Genomic DNA, 16087 nt, shown 5'->3' with positions numbered 1-16087 from the left:
ATTTTAGTTTAAGAACAAATACAATGGTTAAATATTTTTAAAGTCAATTCTATATAAAAATAATAACATTATTAAATATCTGTTTCATTAAGAAAAAAGGTACAAAAATAAAATATTGATCAACTTAATGAAATTTAAAAATTACAAATAGACAACTTTCATAACATTTTAGCAATAAAGACCTTGAAATCAGTAATTTAAATTGTATCAAAAATAATTATTTTTCTTAAAAATAATCAGTAGCACCTTAGGAACAATTTAAAATACATATAATGAATCATCATTTTGCTAATTTAAATATATATAACACTTCATTTCATTTCATTTATTATTTCACAATTTTCTTTAATTTGTTTGTATCAAACAAACTAATAGAAGACAATAAAGCCATTCTCTGAATATTTGATTGTGATGAAATAATGGGGTTAGTTGGTGTTGTTGACAGTGGCGGAGGTGGTGGCGGTGGTGGTGGAGGAGGATTGGATGCTGCAGATGATGAATTAACAGCAACTATAACAAAATATGGTAATAACAATGTATTATAAGTTTAAAATTACAGTTTTCAAAAGAAAAATTTTGAAGTGGTTTAAAACAACATTCTTAGTCAAAAATGAAAATTTCAAAATTTTATTATTTTATAAAATTTTCACAATTTTTGAATAGCAACATAAATTTAAAATTTCACATTTGGAAGCAGAATATTTTTGAGTACTTTAATGGTTCAATGTTTAAAAGTTAGATTTGGACAAAATTTTCTTGTAACAAGTTTTTAAAATTTAGTTTGCTGAGAGTTGACCAGTATTTTAGGGGTATACCTGTGAAACTCCATTCTGCTTAATGTAATTTATAACTAATAAACTATTAAACCAAAATTACATTTGTATATAATATAATGAACAATATTTAAGAAATAATGATTATTTTAATGTGAAAATAAAAACAAAAACAAAACGAACCAAGTTCAGAAAAATTTGTCATGTATTCTCAGGGCCGGCTCTAGCTTTTTCAGCGCCCAGTGCAAGTATTATTTCGGCGCCTTTTGCCCTGTTTTTAAATATATAAATAGGCAACCACACGCCCCCTTGATTTATCCTTTCGCCCCCTGTGCCGTAGCACACGTCAATCGTATCTAAAGCAGGCATTGTGTATTTTTGCAAGAGTAGATTATCTTTATAATTTTTAGGATTTGTTCATAGAGATAGTCCAAAATGCAAATAAAATTTACTCAAATCCAATTTATATTACAATATTAAGATCCCCAAATTAAATATTATTTTACTCGTGCTAAATGTTTATTTAAAATATTTTTATTTATATTTAATTTTAATGACAATGGAATTGTATTTATCCAAAATTATTATACATTGGTATATTACTATAGAATTGAAATTACTTACTAATATTAGTTTGTATATCAGATCCTGTAGAAGTTAATGTACTGTTACTACTGGAGCTATGTGATCTAATGTTGATGTCAGGTGAACTATTGTTTTTGATTGAATGAAAATCCTTTAAAAGAAATAACAGTAATTATTAAATCTTATAGTAGAGATGAAAAACAACTAGGCACTTACACAGGGGGGTGTTTGAGGTGTTCAAACATCCCCCAAAATATTTGGTTTTTGTATGGTTATTTACTTTATATAATAGACAGGTATAATATGACATTGTGTTTGTGAAAAACCAGAATTAAAATGTTATACTAACAAATTAAAATAATTGATATAATATAGAAGTTAATTGTTAAGATAATCTTAGCATATTGGTTATAAATTTATGAAAACTAGATTTAATATAATAATTTTTTTGTTATATCAATATTTATATTTTTTAAAAGGTGGGTAAGTCGTGGATGTCGCTCTGCTGTACATTAGGTTACAAGTGGCTAACTGTAATGGATGGAATTAAATTTGAATCCAATGATATTATATCATTGTATACGAAAAACGATTCTGAGCGAAGACGGTTTTTTTGTCTAGAATATATTTTATAAGGATTATTAAAAATTTTCAAATCTTAGATTTTAAAAAAATTTTTTTATTAATTTCTATCCAAGATTATTTTAATATTGCCGTAATTTTTAATTACGAACGAATGATCGAACGAGGTACTGAAGTCGAAAATCGAAACACTTTTACTGTCCCAAAACGTGATGATAGACACACAAAAAAAATAAAAATATAAACACGCATCATGGTAAAATCAATACATTTCTCGCTCCGCTCAGAATCTTAAAGTATTACAGCTAATTTTCAAAGAAAAATCCTATCCTATGCTTAATAAAAAAGTTCCTCTTATCAATAAATGATTTTAAAAAAAACAGCCTCAAAAACTTTTTTCTGCTAGGTCACTGAAAATTTTTAATATTAATATTTTTTACTTACAAAATGCTTTGATTGTGTTACTTCAGAACATTTTTCTGGGTCATGGATGATTTTATAAATCTTTTTATGACGTTTTTCTAATGCAATCTATACATTTAAAAAATTTAAAAAAAAACTATAAAAGTTTTAACTTGAGGGTTTGTATGCATACTTTTTTTTGGTCATCAAAAATTCTGGACATGCATTTTTCTGCGATTAAGATATAATGTTCTTTTACCAAAGCTGGTATTTTACATTTAAAAAACGATGGGTCTTTTTGTTCATCTATCATTCGTGCATGTTTTAAATTTGTTATTATTGAGTTCACACTTGGCATGAGTAACTTTGATGAAGGAGGTGCTAGTATAGTTTTCATTTGTTTTGCTGAAAAATGCTTGTAATTAATTTTTAACTACTTATTAATAGAGAGATTTTAACAGTTGGGACATTACTATAAAATATAAATAGTTTAACAGTAAAAAAATATTAAAAACTACACATTGCTACAATTTTTATTTATGAAATATATAGTTTAAACTTACTCAAATTCAATGAAGTTTTTTGAGAAAAATGTTCACAAAAAGGCCTTGTTAAAGGCTCATTCTCCGTAAACTCATATAATATATGACCAAATCCATATATATCAATATCATTTAAACTTTGTATACGTTTTTTTCCAAGCTGTACTATATATGGACGATAATATGAAGGTAATCCTAAAGTACTATTTTCAATGCCGGTTAGTTTAATATTTTCAATATCACAGACTAAAACATTTCCAGCATGTAAGTGACCTAGAAAAGTATTTCAATTATATAAGTGTAATAAATTTAATGTTTATTTACTAACCATAAGGAATATTATTATCATGTAAAAATTTCAGTCCATATAAGATTTGTTTTATATAAGACAACATAGTTTGGTCTGGTAAATAAACATGAGAAGAAGTATCCCAATATTTTTTTAAGAAAGGTTGTAAAGGTGTTGTTTGATAAAGCAAATCTCTTAAGCTGCCAACTTGAATATTATGAACTGATAACATATATCCTTCAGGACTTGGCAGTATCACAGGAATGTCTATAAGCGGATGCTTCAAACAAATAATTAAAATGGTATAAAAATTACATTTATGTCGATCCAAAAAATGTCCAACTTACTATTATACTAGAGATAGATTTTAATACTGTAACTAAATCAAATTGTTTGAGTGATAGATCAGGACCACATTCAGTCCACGACAATAAAAGTTCTTGTTTTGGATCTTTTTTCCATTTAGATAAAAACGATTTCCTTTTTAAACGCCATCCTATATTAGGTAGTTCTTTAGATAATTCAAATTCTCGATTACCTCTTAGTACCATACCAACTTTTTGAAATAAAAATTCTAGAATAAAATAAAATTTGTTAATCATTCAATAATTAAATTAGATATAGGTACATTGAAACCATTTTTAAGGTCGTATTTGTTCTTCTCAATTTTTATTGTAAAGAAATATTAGGACTGAAATAAGATGTAAAAATAAACATATTATTTCTTAGTTTTAACAATTATTATTTTTCTTTTATAACATATTAAGAATTTGTTTAGTATGTGACCTACCAAGACAATTATCTGTACTGTGTAAAGACAACATACAAGTACTGATCTTTTAACAGGCAAGATAAATTTTTAAGTGATATACAAAATGTGTATTGCTTAACATATTTTTAAAATGAAATAAGTTTTTTTTTATATAATATAATAATCTTATAATTTTATTATAACAGTTTTTGAATAATTTTGATATTTTGATGTAATAGCCAATAGGTATTATATTATATATTATAATATAATATATTCTTATACATTTTTGTTTTTACTTATTTCAACATTATTAAATGTAATCCTATATTGTGTTTATATTTGAATTAATAATTAATTAATACCAGAAAAATAACTTAATTGTATAATTTTTAATCTAACCACAAATGTTAAACAAATACCCAATATAGTTAGTCACAATGGTCACATACTTAACGAATACCACATATTAAATAGTAATTTATATTCACCCTTAGCACTTAAGAATAGCAGTCATCAATAATTACCTTTACAATATTCATTATATGATTCTGGATCCAAAAAGCTTTTGATTAGTAAGGAATTTGCTAACATTGAATTATCAACCATTATGTTTAAAGAGCTCTAGAAACATAAAAACAAAATATTTATGAAACATTTAGAATTTCAAAAACACCTACATATTAAAATATGAATTTAATTAATTAATTGTCTAAGATTTGTAAGCTACCCATTACTTATTAAAAAAAAACTATAATATATTAAATTGAATACCTACGTTTAATTATAAAAGTACCTATTAAAAATAACAAAAGTAAAAAGAATGTATGGAGAAAATCTTTAAAGAAATTATCAGGATGGATATTTTAATTTTTCTATTGTTTTAACTTATAAATTACATTGGGAACAAGAAAAAATTAAATATATTGAAATAATTAAAAAATTATTCGTAGTCCATGAATCACAAAAATAATAAAAGATTATACCTTAAACAGATAATAGGGAATATTTAAAAATGTTAAAATATGTTTTTTAAAGAGTGTCATGTATTGAATGTTAAAAAAAGTTAGAAAATACCTTAGATTTAATATTTCAAAACAAACAAAATAAATTACAATAAAATTTTTTTTTTTTTAAATCAAGGATAAATTAATATTAAATTAAGATCTCTTTTTTCAATTAAAATATCAAGTACCCATTATTTTTAACTAAAACATTTTATATATTACTTGTAATGCATTCTGTCGTTGCATCACCAATTTTCGATCCATATTTCCAATGTATTTCTTTGGGGGTAAATCCAAATTAATTTTTGATGACATCTTATACAACATATTTTGAAGCTTAACAAAATCACTGTATCGCTTAAATATTTTCCAAGTATAATCCTGAACACCAGTGCGTGTTACTTCTATGACGTATTCCTTTAAACGAAAAACACACAATACGGGTCAATATTTATTATTGTAATATAATATTATGGATCGGGAATTTAAATTTGATTATTATTCTTATTCACCGTATATCCACTGGTGTTCCGTGAATTGAGAATCGTGCATTTCAATGGATGGGTATCGTCGACTTTGTCCTTCACAGTTGCACCGTTCTCGAACATCGACATTGTCACCTAAACTCAACACCGCCGCAGATCGATTCAAAACGCTGAACGCCAACAATGTTGTTCGAGCATCACGGTGAAAAAAAGTATTTAGAATGTTACACAATATCGGTAGCAGAACACAATTAAAAGACTAATAAGATCTGTAAATTCTATGACGCACTATACTCTCAAATAGTTGATGGCTATGGATTGGAATTGAAACCCTAAATGGTGTGTCGTTTATTAATAAGTAATAACAATTAAAAATAATAATATTGTTGTTAATGTTATCACTTATGATAGTGAAAAAGTACACACCTTGAAAGTAGTATTTAATCTATGAATTCATTCTGTGGTATTATTTAAATCTGGTTGTACTTGAACGAATTCAAGACGTACGAATTATAGGTATTATCACAGAATTTTCGTAGTAATATTGATAAGATAAAATCACATAGTGCTTGTAAATTTATGTTGAAAGAATTTCTCATATAATCATAAATAAAATGAACATAATATTATATAATAATATATTGTGATAAGTTAATCAATTCAATTGTATAATATTATGATAATATGATTTATGAACCAACTACCATGATAATAATTGATAATTAGTTATTATTATAACCTCGGCCGTAAAACTGTAATACAAAAGCAGAACAATGTTCGTAGATCCTATTACGCTAGTGATGAGTGGAGGGCATAGACATATAAACTCGAGTTTATATTATGTCCATGGTGGTGGGGCTACGGGGAAGCAAGATTCTTTGCACAACTCTGATCAAAATTATCTAAAATGGCATTTTTATAAAATCATACTATAGACATATAACCATCTAAATAACTAGTGTGATCATGACTGCACATTATTTTAATTCGTGCTGGCGAGGCAGTGCTGTATTTATTCAGTTAGCATAATAAAAATCCTACTAATTTATTAAGATAAATTATGATGATATATAATTCAAAAATAAATAGGTCAACTATTATTGTCTTATTGATCCGTTATTTTAGATTCTGAGCGGAGCGATGAATGTATTGATTTCACCATGATGTGTTTTTTTTTGTGTCTGACATCACGTTTTGGGGCAATAAAAGTGCTTCGATTTTTGACTTCAGTACCTCGTTCGATCAGAAAGAAAATCTAGTTGGTACTTTGGGGGGTCAAAAGTAAACAATTCTTAATACTTTTCTAAATAATCGAGAAAAACAAAGTAAAAATTAAGGGGAAAACGGGAAATTTTACGCACACTCATTTTTCGACAAAATCGATTTTGGTTTTTGATGTAACTTTAAAACAAATGACCATAGATACATGCAATTTTCACCGAATGTTATATAAGTATATTCTGTCCACCATATAATTTTCAAAAATGTTTGACTTAAGTTAAACTATTCATAGGCATTTGAAATTTTCGATCATTATTAGTTTTTTAAAAAATTAATATCGATAAAAATTTATTTGTTAAGCAGAAAGGCTTGAAAATTTAATACAAGGCTCTTAACATATTGTTACAATAGCAGTTGAAAAATAAAATAAATTCATGGTCACAATTTTTTTTTATAAGCATTCAAAGTTTGAATTTTGACAAAATACGTAAAAATCACGAAAATTCACAAATTATTTTAAGCTAGAAATTCATAAAAAATTTTCTTTTTAAATCTAAGATTTAAAAATTTAATACAAGATTCCTTACAAGTTTTTCAATCTTTATCACAAATAAAAAGTCCACCGGAAATTCAAATTAAATTTTTATGAGCATTTGAAATTTAAATTTTTACAACATTGGATTTTCACTTATAGCGATTTCTTTATTTTGGTGTAACTCTAAAACAAATGACCGCAGATACTTGAAATTTTCACTGAATGTTTATATAGGCATTTTATGTATGTGATAAAGTTTACTGACATTTAAATTTTTCAACTTTTTTAGTTTTTTTTTCTATAAATATCGATAAAAATGTATGTGTTCGGTAGAAAAGCTTGAAAATTTTATACATGGCTCCTATCATATTTTTACAATAGCAGTTGAAAAATAAAAGAAATGCTTAGTCACAATTTTTTTTTACAAGCATTCAAAGTTTGAATTTTAGACAACATACGTAAAACTCACGAAAATTCATAAATTATTTTATGCTAGAAATTCATTAAACATTTTCGTTTATATCTCAGAATTTAAAATTTTATATAATAAGGCTCCTAACATATTTTTACAATAGCAGGTAAAAATAAAAGAAATATATTATCAACATTTTTTTTACTAGCATTCAAAGATTGAATTTTGACATGTGTAAAAATCACGAAAATTCGCAAATTATTTTAAATTAGAAATTCATAAAATTTTTTCTTTTTAAATCTAAGATTTGAAAATTTTTAATAATCCATAAAATATATTCTAGACAGATAAACCGTCTTTGCTCAGAATCGTTTTTCGTATACAATGATATAATATCATTGGGTTCAAATTTAATTCCATCCATTACAGTTAGCCACTTGTAACCTAATGTACACCAGAGCGACATCCACGACTTACACATCTTTTTTATAATATTTTTATTAAAACACAGATTGAATGCAAATAGTTTAATATACTTAGTATTAAAAAAAAAAATTATTTTAGTAGAATATTTGATAAAAAGTGTTATGCTAGTTGGGTTAGTAATTAATGATAACTAACTTTTCATGTAAGTATAGTATACTGTATATACACTAATGGACTAATGATTACTTAATTGTATCCTGTTGAACAGATAATGTACCAAGTCCATAGTCTAATGAATGTTTATAAATATTAGTGTTGATTTTTAATACAAATTAAACATTATTTAATCTTAAAATGTTGATCTCATATCATATTTATCACTACTACAATTCTCTACTTAGGTGGTTTCAGTAAACTGAAATAATTGATTTTTGAGTATTAAAATTAAATTACATTTTTCTTCAATTTAAATTAATCTATAATATTATAATCATCAGATCATATAATAACCAAACTATACAATTCTGAATTCTAATAATTTGTTGTATATTAAAGAGTTTATACCTTGAGATTCAATAAAAATACTTTTTTTTTAAACTTAATTTAAAACATTTATTTATTCTGAAGTCATAATCAAAGGCAAACAGTGAAAAATATTTATTTTTTTTCGACTCTATTTTTGCCACGCCCGTGTTTTGGTTTCTTAATATTTGCTACAGGTTTTTCAACAGTATTTTGAACCTCTGTAGTTTCTGCATCAACATTATTAGTTTCAATATCTTCTTCATTATCTTCTATTTCATCATTTTTGGGTATTATATTTGAAAATTTTTTTAGTTTTGCAACAAAGAATCCATCCATGTTATGAGTATGTGGATAAAAACGCCTAGTTAGTTTCATTGTAGGGTGAAACCTTAAAAAAAAAATATGTTGAAACATTATATAAAATATATTAATTCAAAAAAAAAAAAAAAATAATAATAATAATCTAATTATTTTAAAAATAATACCTGTGTTGCCGTAGATTGGTAAAACCTTCAGTACCAAAACTTAATCCTGTATCAACTAATTTTACATCTCTTTTTTTTAAAGCATAATCTATCACACATTCATTTTCTTCAGCCTAAAACAATAAAATTGAATTGTTAAATATAATTATACTCATGAACTAAATCATCTAAAATTTAAATATAATCAATAAATTTCAAAATCAGGATCAAATAGCACAAATCACTTACAAGTACCGAACAAGTTGAATAAACTAAATAACCGCCTGTTGAGCTTTTAAAGTTCAAAGAATCTATAGCAGCTAGTAATAACTCTCGTTGTAATGTAAAACATCTTTGTAAGTCAGTTTCATCTTTACTCATTTTAACTCCAGAATCTTTACTTATGACTCCAGTTCCAGTACATGGAGCATCTAATAATACCCTATCAAAGTTTTTGAATAACTAAAATATAAAAAAGTAAAACCAATAAATATTAATATAACTTAATTACTCAACAACAAAATAGTATACCATGTAAAAATTTTAAGATTAAATTTTCAGAAATTTTTAAATCTGAACATCAACAAATATAAAGGTAGTTTTAATTATTACTTACTTGAGGTATATGTCTACCATCATAAGTTGAAATAACAGAATTAGCAATACCCATTCTATGAAAATTACCAATAACTGCCTTTGCACGATTCTTATTTACATCATTAGCAATTAAAACCCCTGTATTTTTCATAATTGCAGCTAAAACAAAATATATTATTATTAATTAACTTAGTAAGGGTAAAATTATAAAATGTATAAAAAAAAATTAATAATCACCAATATGCGAGGCTTTACCACCAGGTGCAGAACACATATCCAAAATATATTCATTTTCTTGAGGAGCTAATGCCATAACAGGTAACATACTAGAAGCTGCCTATTAACATGAATTTTTGATATAAAATCAAAATATTTATTAAATAGTAAAAAATATATAATTATTTTAGAACTTTACAAAATGTTCACAAATAATAATTTTAATAAGGTTAGATACATTATAAATGTAACAATAATCATTTAATAAATCAAATTTTATTAATTTTTATGATTTAAGTTATAATTCATAACAAAAACCTTTAGTTGACTATTTTCCACAGTGATAATGTGCATCACATATTCATATATTATGAATAATAATGAATGTCAATTTTCCTCTTCTACCAATGACATTAATAAAATAAAATTGATGAAACTATACATTTATACCCCTTTTGAAATCTAATAAAAGCATAAAACTTAGAACCACCTAGATTTTATGAATAACTATTTCATTATTATTTTTATCATATTTTTACCTGAAGCATATAATGTCCAGCTAAATATTCAGGAGTTGCCCCTATTGGTACAGTAGAATTGTATACAACAAGTCCCACTTTAGACCAATTACCGATAGGATCCAAATTCACTCCTCGGTTGATCAATGCCTAGAATTTGAAAAACTATATGACTATCTCTATGACAATTTAAGTGTTTTATAAATACCTGAGCAAGATCACGTCTCCTGGTTTTCAAACTATTTGTTCGAATAGTTACTGGTCTAGGTGTTTCACTAGCTTCTAAAAATGACATTAAGTCTTCAAGTGGAAATAAATGCATCATTTTTTCCATAAGAAATGTATTATAGCTAAAATAAGTACATAAATCCTTGAGTAATAGGTCAGTGTATTCTTGTCTGCTTCTAAAAAAAAAAAAATCAATACAATAGTTGAGAAAATAATATTTTTAACATTCAATTTACCGATTTTCTTCACGAAATTTATTAAAATTAGACAATACTAATAAAATATCTTTAATTCTTTGTTCTACTTCAGGTATAGGAATATGTTCGTCAATTTTATCACTGGCAGGAAATACAAAAACATCTTGACTAGCAACATTAATTTGCATTTTCATTTCTTCATTGGCTTCAGCACTAATTATTGATAAAAATTGATAAATTAATAATAGTAAAAGGAAAACAATAAAATGAAATAAATTTGTTTTTTATATACTCTTCTTTTTTTTTTGCAGCTTTTAATTTCTTAGCTGCTTTTTCAATTGGTAATAAATCATCATCACTTTCTTCTGCCTTTCTTTTCTTTGTGGAAGTTTTTTTCTTTTTAAGAATAGTATCTTCAATTCCAGATTCATTTGAACTATCAACATCATCCAATGTACCTGCCTATATAAATTAATATTAGTTCAACTGTCAGCTTTTAAAAATTATGACGTATAATTTACCAAATAGTCATCATCATCTGATAGGCCATCTTCATCAAAACTTTCTAAACCATTTTCCTAAAACATTATAATTAATATATTATACTAGTAAACAAATAAATTTAAGAGGATCAGTGGCAAACAGTTATTTAACTTATGTCCATCCTACAAAACCTGATTTAATTGTTATTATGTCTACTAGGGATTGGTGAGTTTTCTTAATTTCACTTCTTCTCTTTCACCACTGACAATTACAAAATTCAGTGGCGTATATAAGGGGGGGCTTAGTGGGCTGCAGCCCCTCCCGAAATTACAGTCTTAACTATTAACTATATTGTAGTCTTTAGGTGCTAGATAATTATTGTTAGTCGCTATATATTATAGCCCACCACAAAAATTATTTCTATATACGCTACTGATAAAATTACACCAAATATTTTGAAATTTCTAAGTATATTATTTAGAATTTTAATTAGACTAGTAATGGACGTATTTTAACTATGATAAAGAAACCTAACATATAATATTGTTGGTTAAGTATGACAAGTATTGGTACTTTATCACTGATTACAGCCTGGCAGCCTTAGTTGTCAAGGGTGTCTATTTGGTAAAGTGTAAAAATACAAAAACAATTTTTATCTACATATTAAATAAAATTATTAAGTAAAAACAATACCTCTGCTATTTCATCATCAATATCTGATTCACTATCATAACTTTCAACGTCATCATCTGCAAAATAATAAATCAAATATTATGCAGTAAACTTAATTTAGTAAATTAATAATTGTTATGTATTATTAATATAAATAATAACATAAACGTATTATATAGATATTTATTGTTAACAGTATAAATTTAACGACGTACATTACAGTTCTACTCGCTAATAACCAATGGACAGTTCCTACAGATTGTAATATGATACTTATTATTATTGTAAGTACCTATAAACAGCATAGTGTAATATCATATTATATAAATGCTGAATATGCAACAACAATAAATATGACATTATGCACATTACATTTATACACTTGTAAATAAATTACATAAAACAATTATACAGGTACATACCTTTTTCAGGAATAAGAGATTTTGAGTTTTTTGATTTCAACCAACTGCTATTACTATCAGAAAATTGTTTGACAATTTCACTTCTTATGTTCTTAGTAGTATCCGACTCTTCATTACTTTCTAGAAAATACAAATTTAATAACTTTAACATTAATCAAATTCAATTATTTTTAAATATAATACATAATAGCCTATACTAAATCAAACTATTCCAATCATTAACTGTCAAAGTTAAATAAGTTGTGATAATATTAAAAGTATTATAAAACTATACATATTTGAATTCATATAAGATGTTTAAAACATTGTTAATTGAACAATAAAATATATTATAGTAATTATTTATCTTAGATACATAACAAAATTTTACCTACTATACTGTATTATACAAAAATTTAGGTGCATATAACTATTTTGTACATACTTAATGTTCAATATACATAGTAAAACACAGAAATTCTTACTTTTAACATTATCATCATTTTTAACACCTTTCTTCTTTTCTTTTTTGATTAATTTTCTCTCTTCTTTTTTCTTAGTTCTTCTAGAAGCCCGCTGTTTTTGTCGATGACTTAACTTTTTTGGCTCATCATCTCCTAAGAAATTGTAAAAATAGTATTAGTTGGAATAATTTGAAATAATAATAATTATAAAGTATATTACCCTCGAGTTTTGGAAGTCCTGGTAGCATTTTAGGGGGTTTTTGTTTTTTTGCTTTACGTCCAGGTCCTTTGATTTGTTTTACAGCCCCGTCATCACCGAATTTCGCTTTTCTTCCCATATTTCTATCACAAAATTATAGCTATACAACACAACAAAAATAAATTGACAATCTTACGTAAACGTTACAACAAAATGCAGAATTAATATGCAAATATGCAATTAATAGCATGAACACACGACAGTACCACATAGGCACATTACCACACGAGGTTTTGTTTGTAATTTGTTTAGTGATAAGAATTAAGAGATACGAGTTACGAATATACAATTTCAGAGAGATTGTATGTCTTAACAATATCGCCTGTTCTATGGTATCACCAGGCTTCACAGAGACTGCAGAGACCATGGCTAAATAACTATATTGGCGTTTTCCACCTAGGTATATAGTTTTATAGTTGCACTATTGCACTGAGGGCACATTTTCGGACGATTGGATCTGCGCCGGGACAAATCCCAACGTTCCTAGTGCTTACCGCGCATGCGTCAGGACTTAGCATTTTGACAACATAATTTCTTATCAATGAATTCTATGCTTATCATAGTCGTGAAGGTCACTATTCTTATTGGTCTATATTTCCCGCGCAATATTTGAAATATTAAATATTCTGTCATGTATATATAATATATATGTTAACTAATAATGTAGTCAGTAGCTTTTTTTTTTTTTAATGTAATATTTGAATAATAGCATACTTTTTTTCATAGTCTAAATAAAAATAAAAATTTCATTTTTATACAATAATATATTTTATAATTTTATTACCAAATATCATTTCAATTAATTGGACTTGTTCCTAGTTGTACATTGCCTTATGGTGGACATGTTGAACAATTGTATACAACTTGTTGTGGATTACTATTATGATTTAATAAATAATAATACAAACATATTTTACAATTCTTTATTGTTAACTGTATAAATCGTAGGTAATGATGCACTTTAAAACACACAAACTATTTAAAAAATTAAATTAAATGTATTCTTAAATGTTTTTACAAGGTTAATACTAAGCATTAGGATACAATAAGATAAGTATATGATACTACAAAATGTCAACATTTATATTATATTTTATATAATTTTTTGTATTTTTGTGTGTTATTGTCATAGAATATGTCTATGGTTATTGTACAATGACTACAATGATTTTTATTATTATTTATTAATGAAATACGAAACGAATGTCGAATATTGATTATTGTGTAATGTTGTATTGTTCAATTATTGTTGTGTAATTAATAATTATTATTAATTAAATTTTAAACTCTGATAAGAATAGAAATCGTTGATAAGAAATTATGTTGTCAAAATGCCAAGTCCTGACGCATGCGCGGTAATCACTTGGAACGTTGGGATTTGTCCCGGCGCAGATCCAATCGTCATTTTCGGTGGCTTTTTTTCCTACATTCGTTTTTAGGTACTCCCAAATCAAATTGTACCTCGAACGGTAATTTTCAACTCTACGCCGCGTGCCGCATAAAAACATATTTAACGTCAACGATATCTAGAGATATTAAACACACTTGTAATATTAAATATCGAATCAGACAGTAGTCAGAAAAAAAATCCACGAAAAAAAAAGCCAAGAAAAAAAAGCCACAGGAAAAATAATTCTCAGAAAAAAAAACAAACGGGAAAAATAAGCCACGGCAAAAAAAACTTAATACTTTAACTTTAATTGCTATATATTTAATTATTGTAATTTGCTTTTTTTTTTCTTGGCTTTTGTTTCCTACATTTAATCAGACATACCAAACCAAATTAAATATAAAGCTATCATATATCATTTTGCTAATATTCGAATTATTTAATCAAGAAAAAAATGTAAAATGTAAAATAAACAGTAAATATTATTATATTATATTACATATTATAAATTACATATCATGCATAATTAGGTGTTTTATAGACCATAGTAGATTTTAGGTGGATAGCACTTAAGTTTTAAATTATTTACTTTTGTTTTTTGATATAGTATAAAGAGAATGCATAGGTATACCTAGTTAAAATTGAACTGCAAATTAAATTGTCAATGAGAAAGAGAAATATAAAAAATTATTAATTTTATGGCCCTAAGAAAAAAAGTTAGTCACCACTATTATGATATTAAAATTAAAATATGTTGAAAAGGAACGCCATAAATGTTGTGCTCGGGGGTGCAAGATATTAAATACGGCCCTGAGTGGCCCGAGTAAACACGAATGACGAAAAGGAGTTTTTTAGTTATTACCTTATTTAAGTCGAAACATGTAAATATAGACGTATATAAATCATATAAAAATATTGATGTTGATACCAATTATTGGAATAAAATTTAATTTGCTGACTCTTAACCAACGCGTCCATGGCGCATTACCGGCAGTACTCCATGTTCCACAGCCTATTATACAAGTGCGTCTAGTCCTCATGACCTCATGGATTAGGATTTAGGACTTAGGAACCGCTGATCTAGTTACTTAATTTTGACACTGTAAGTGGGTATTTCGTGTTCTAATTACTATTTGCTGTTATATCCTCATGAGTTTTTTATTAATTATTAACATTTCATTGTTCAAATATTATATCATAATATAATTATGTATAATATTCATAATTGATATAGGATACAGACAATAAGCATTTACTATATTGTAGTTTGTACCTTATAAAGTTATGTAGCCCATGTACATAACGAATATTTTTGATTATTTTTGTATATTATATTCATCTAGATACTAGATATTTTATCACGAAAAAGTTAAGTATTTTAGTCGTAAACGTTATTAACGTATAAGGTATATCTATAGAGAGTAGAACCAGATACATATGCCTTCATCTTCATGACTTCGTCGCCAATGACCTTTATTTTCAATATTGACCTTCGACTAGACCTAACGTAGAACATACTTATAAAGTTATAAGTTATAACGAATTATGCTTTCAAACAAAGCATATATATATGTATAAACGTACCGTAATATCTTGGTCAAACCCTAGTGGCCTATAGCACATTGAAGTACTTATATAATATTTATAATTTATGTATAAACAT

The 16087-nt window shown here is 25.9% G+C and overlaps 2 protein-coding genes across 2 annotated transcripts; both read right to left on the bottom strand.

The window, feature by feature from the left end:
- Window positions 1–304: 304 nt before the first annotated feature.
- On the bottom strand, window positions 305–5991 carry LOC107167455 (PX domain-containing protein kinase-like protein). The gene is made up of 11 exons (XM_015516505.2): window positions 5843–5991; window positions 5444–5748; window positions 5154–5348; window positions 4452–4548; window positions 3521–3747; window positions 3213–3453; window positions 2906–3157; window positions 2536–2747; window positions 2385–2471; window positions 1398–1509; window positions 305–510 (listed from the first exon to the last, which is right to left on the bottom strand). Exons 2-11 carry the CDS (start codon window positions 5543–5545, stop codon window positions 329–331), a joined length of 1707 nt encoding a protein of 568 aa, XP_015371991.2. The 5' UTR covers window positions 5546–5748; window positions 5843–5991; the 3' UTR covers window positions 305–328.
- A 2604-nt stretch (window positions 5992–8595) lies between these two features.
- LOC107172042 (28S rRNA (cytosine-C(5))-methyltransferase) lies at window positions 8596–13389 on the bottom strand. Its single transcript, XM_089222363.1, has 14 exons — window positions 12996–13389; window positions 12797–12928; window positions 12333–12452; window positions 11932–11987; window positions 11277–11333; window positions 11048–11217; window positions 10795–10968; window positions 10539–10734; window positions 10352–10480; window positions 9834–9933; window positions 9616–9755; window positions 9249–9461; window positions 9021–9133; window positions 8596–8923 (listed from the first exon to the last, which is right to left on the bottom strand). Exons 1-14 carry the CDS (start codon window positions 13111–13113, stop codon window positions 8668–8670), a joined length of 1974 nt encoding a protein of 657 aa, XP_089078489.1. The 5' UTR covers window positions 13114–13389; the 3' UTR covers window positions 8596–8667.
- Window positions 13390–16087: the final 2698 nt, after the last annotated feature.

Source organism: Diuraphis noxia, unplaced genomic scaffold, assembly GCF_037042655.1.
Source record: "Diuraphis noxia isolate RWA-SAM2 unplaced genomic scaffold, SU_Dnox_SAM2 contig0003, whole genome shotgun sequence".
Classification (NCBI taxonomy): Eukaryota; Metazoa; Arthropoda; class Insecta; order Hemiptera; family Aphididae; genus Diuraphis; species Diuraphis noxia.
This window is presented reverse-complemented; position numbering and strand designations above follow the sequence as displayed.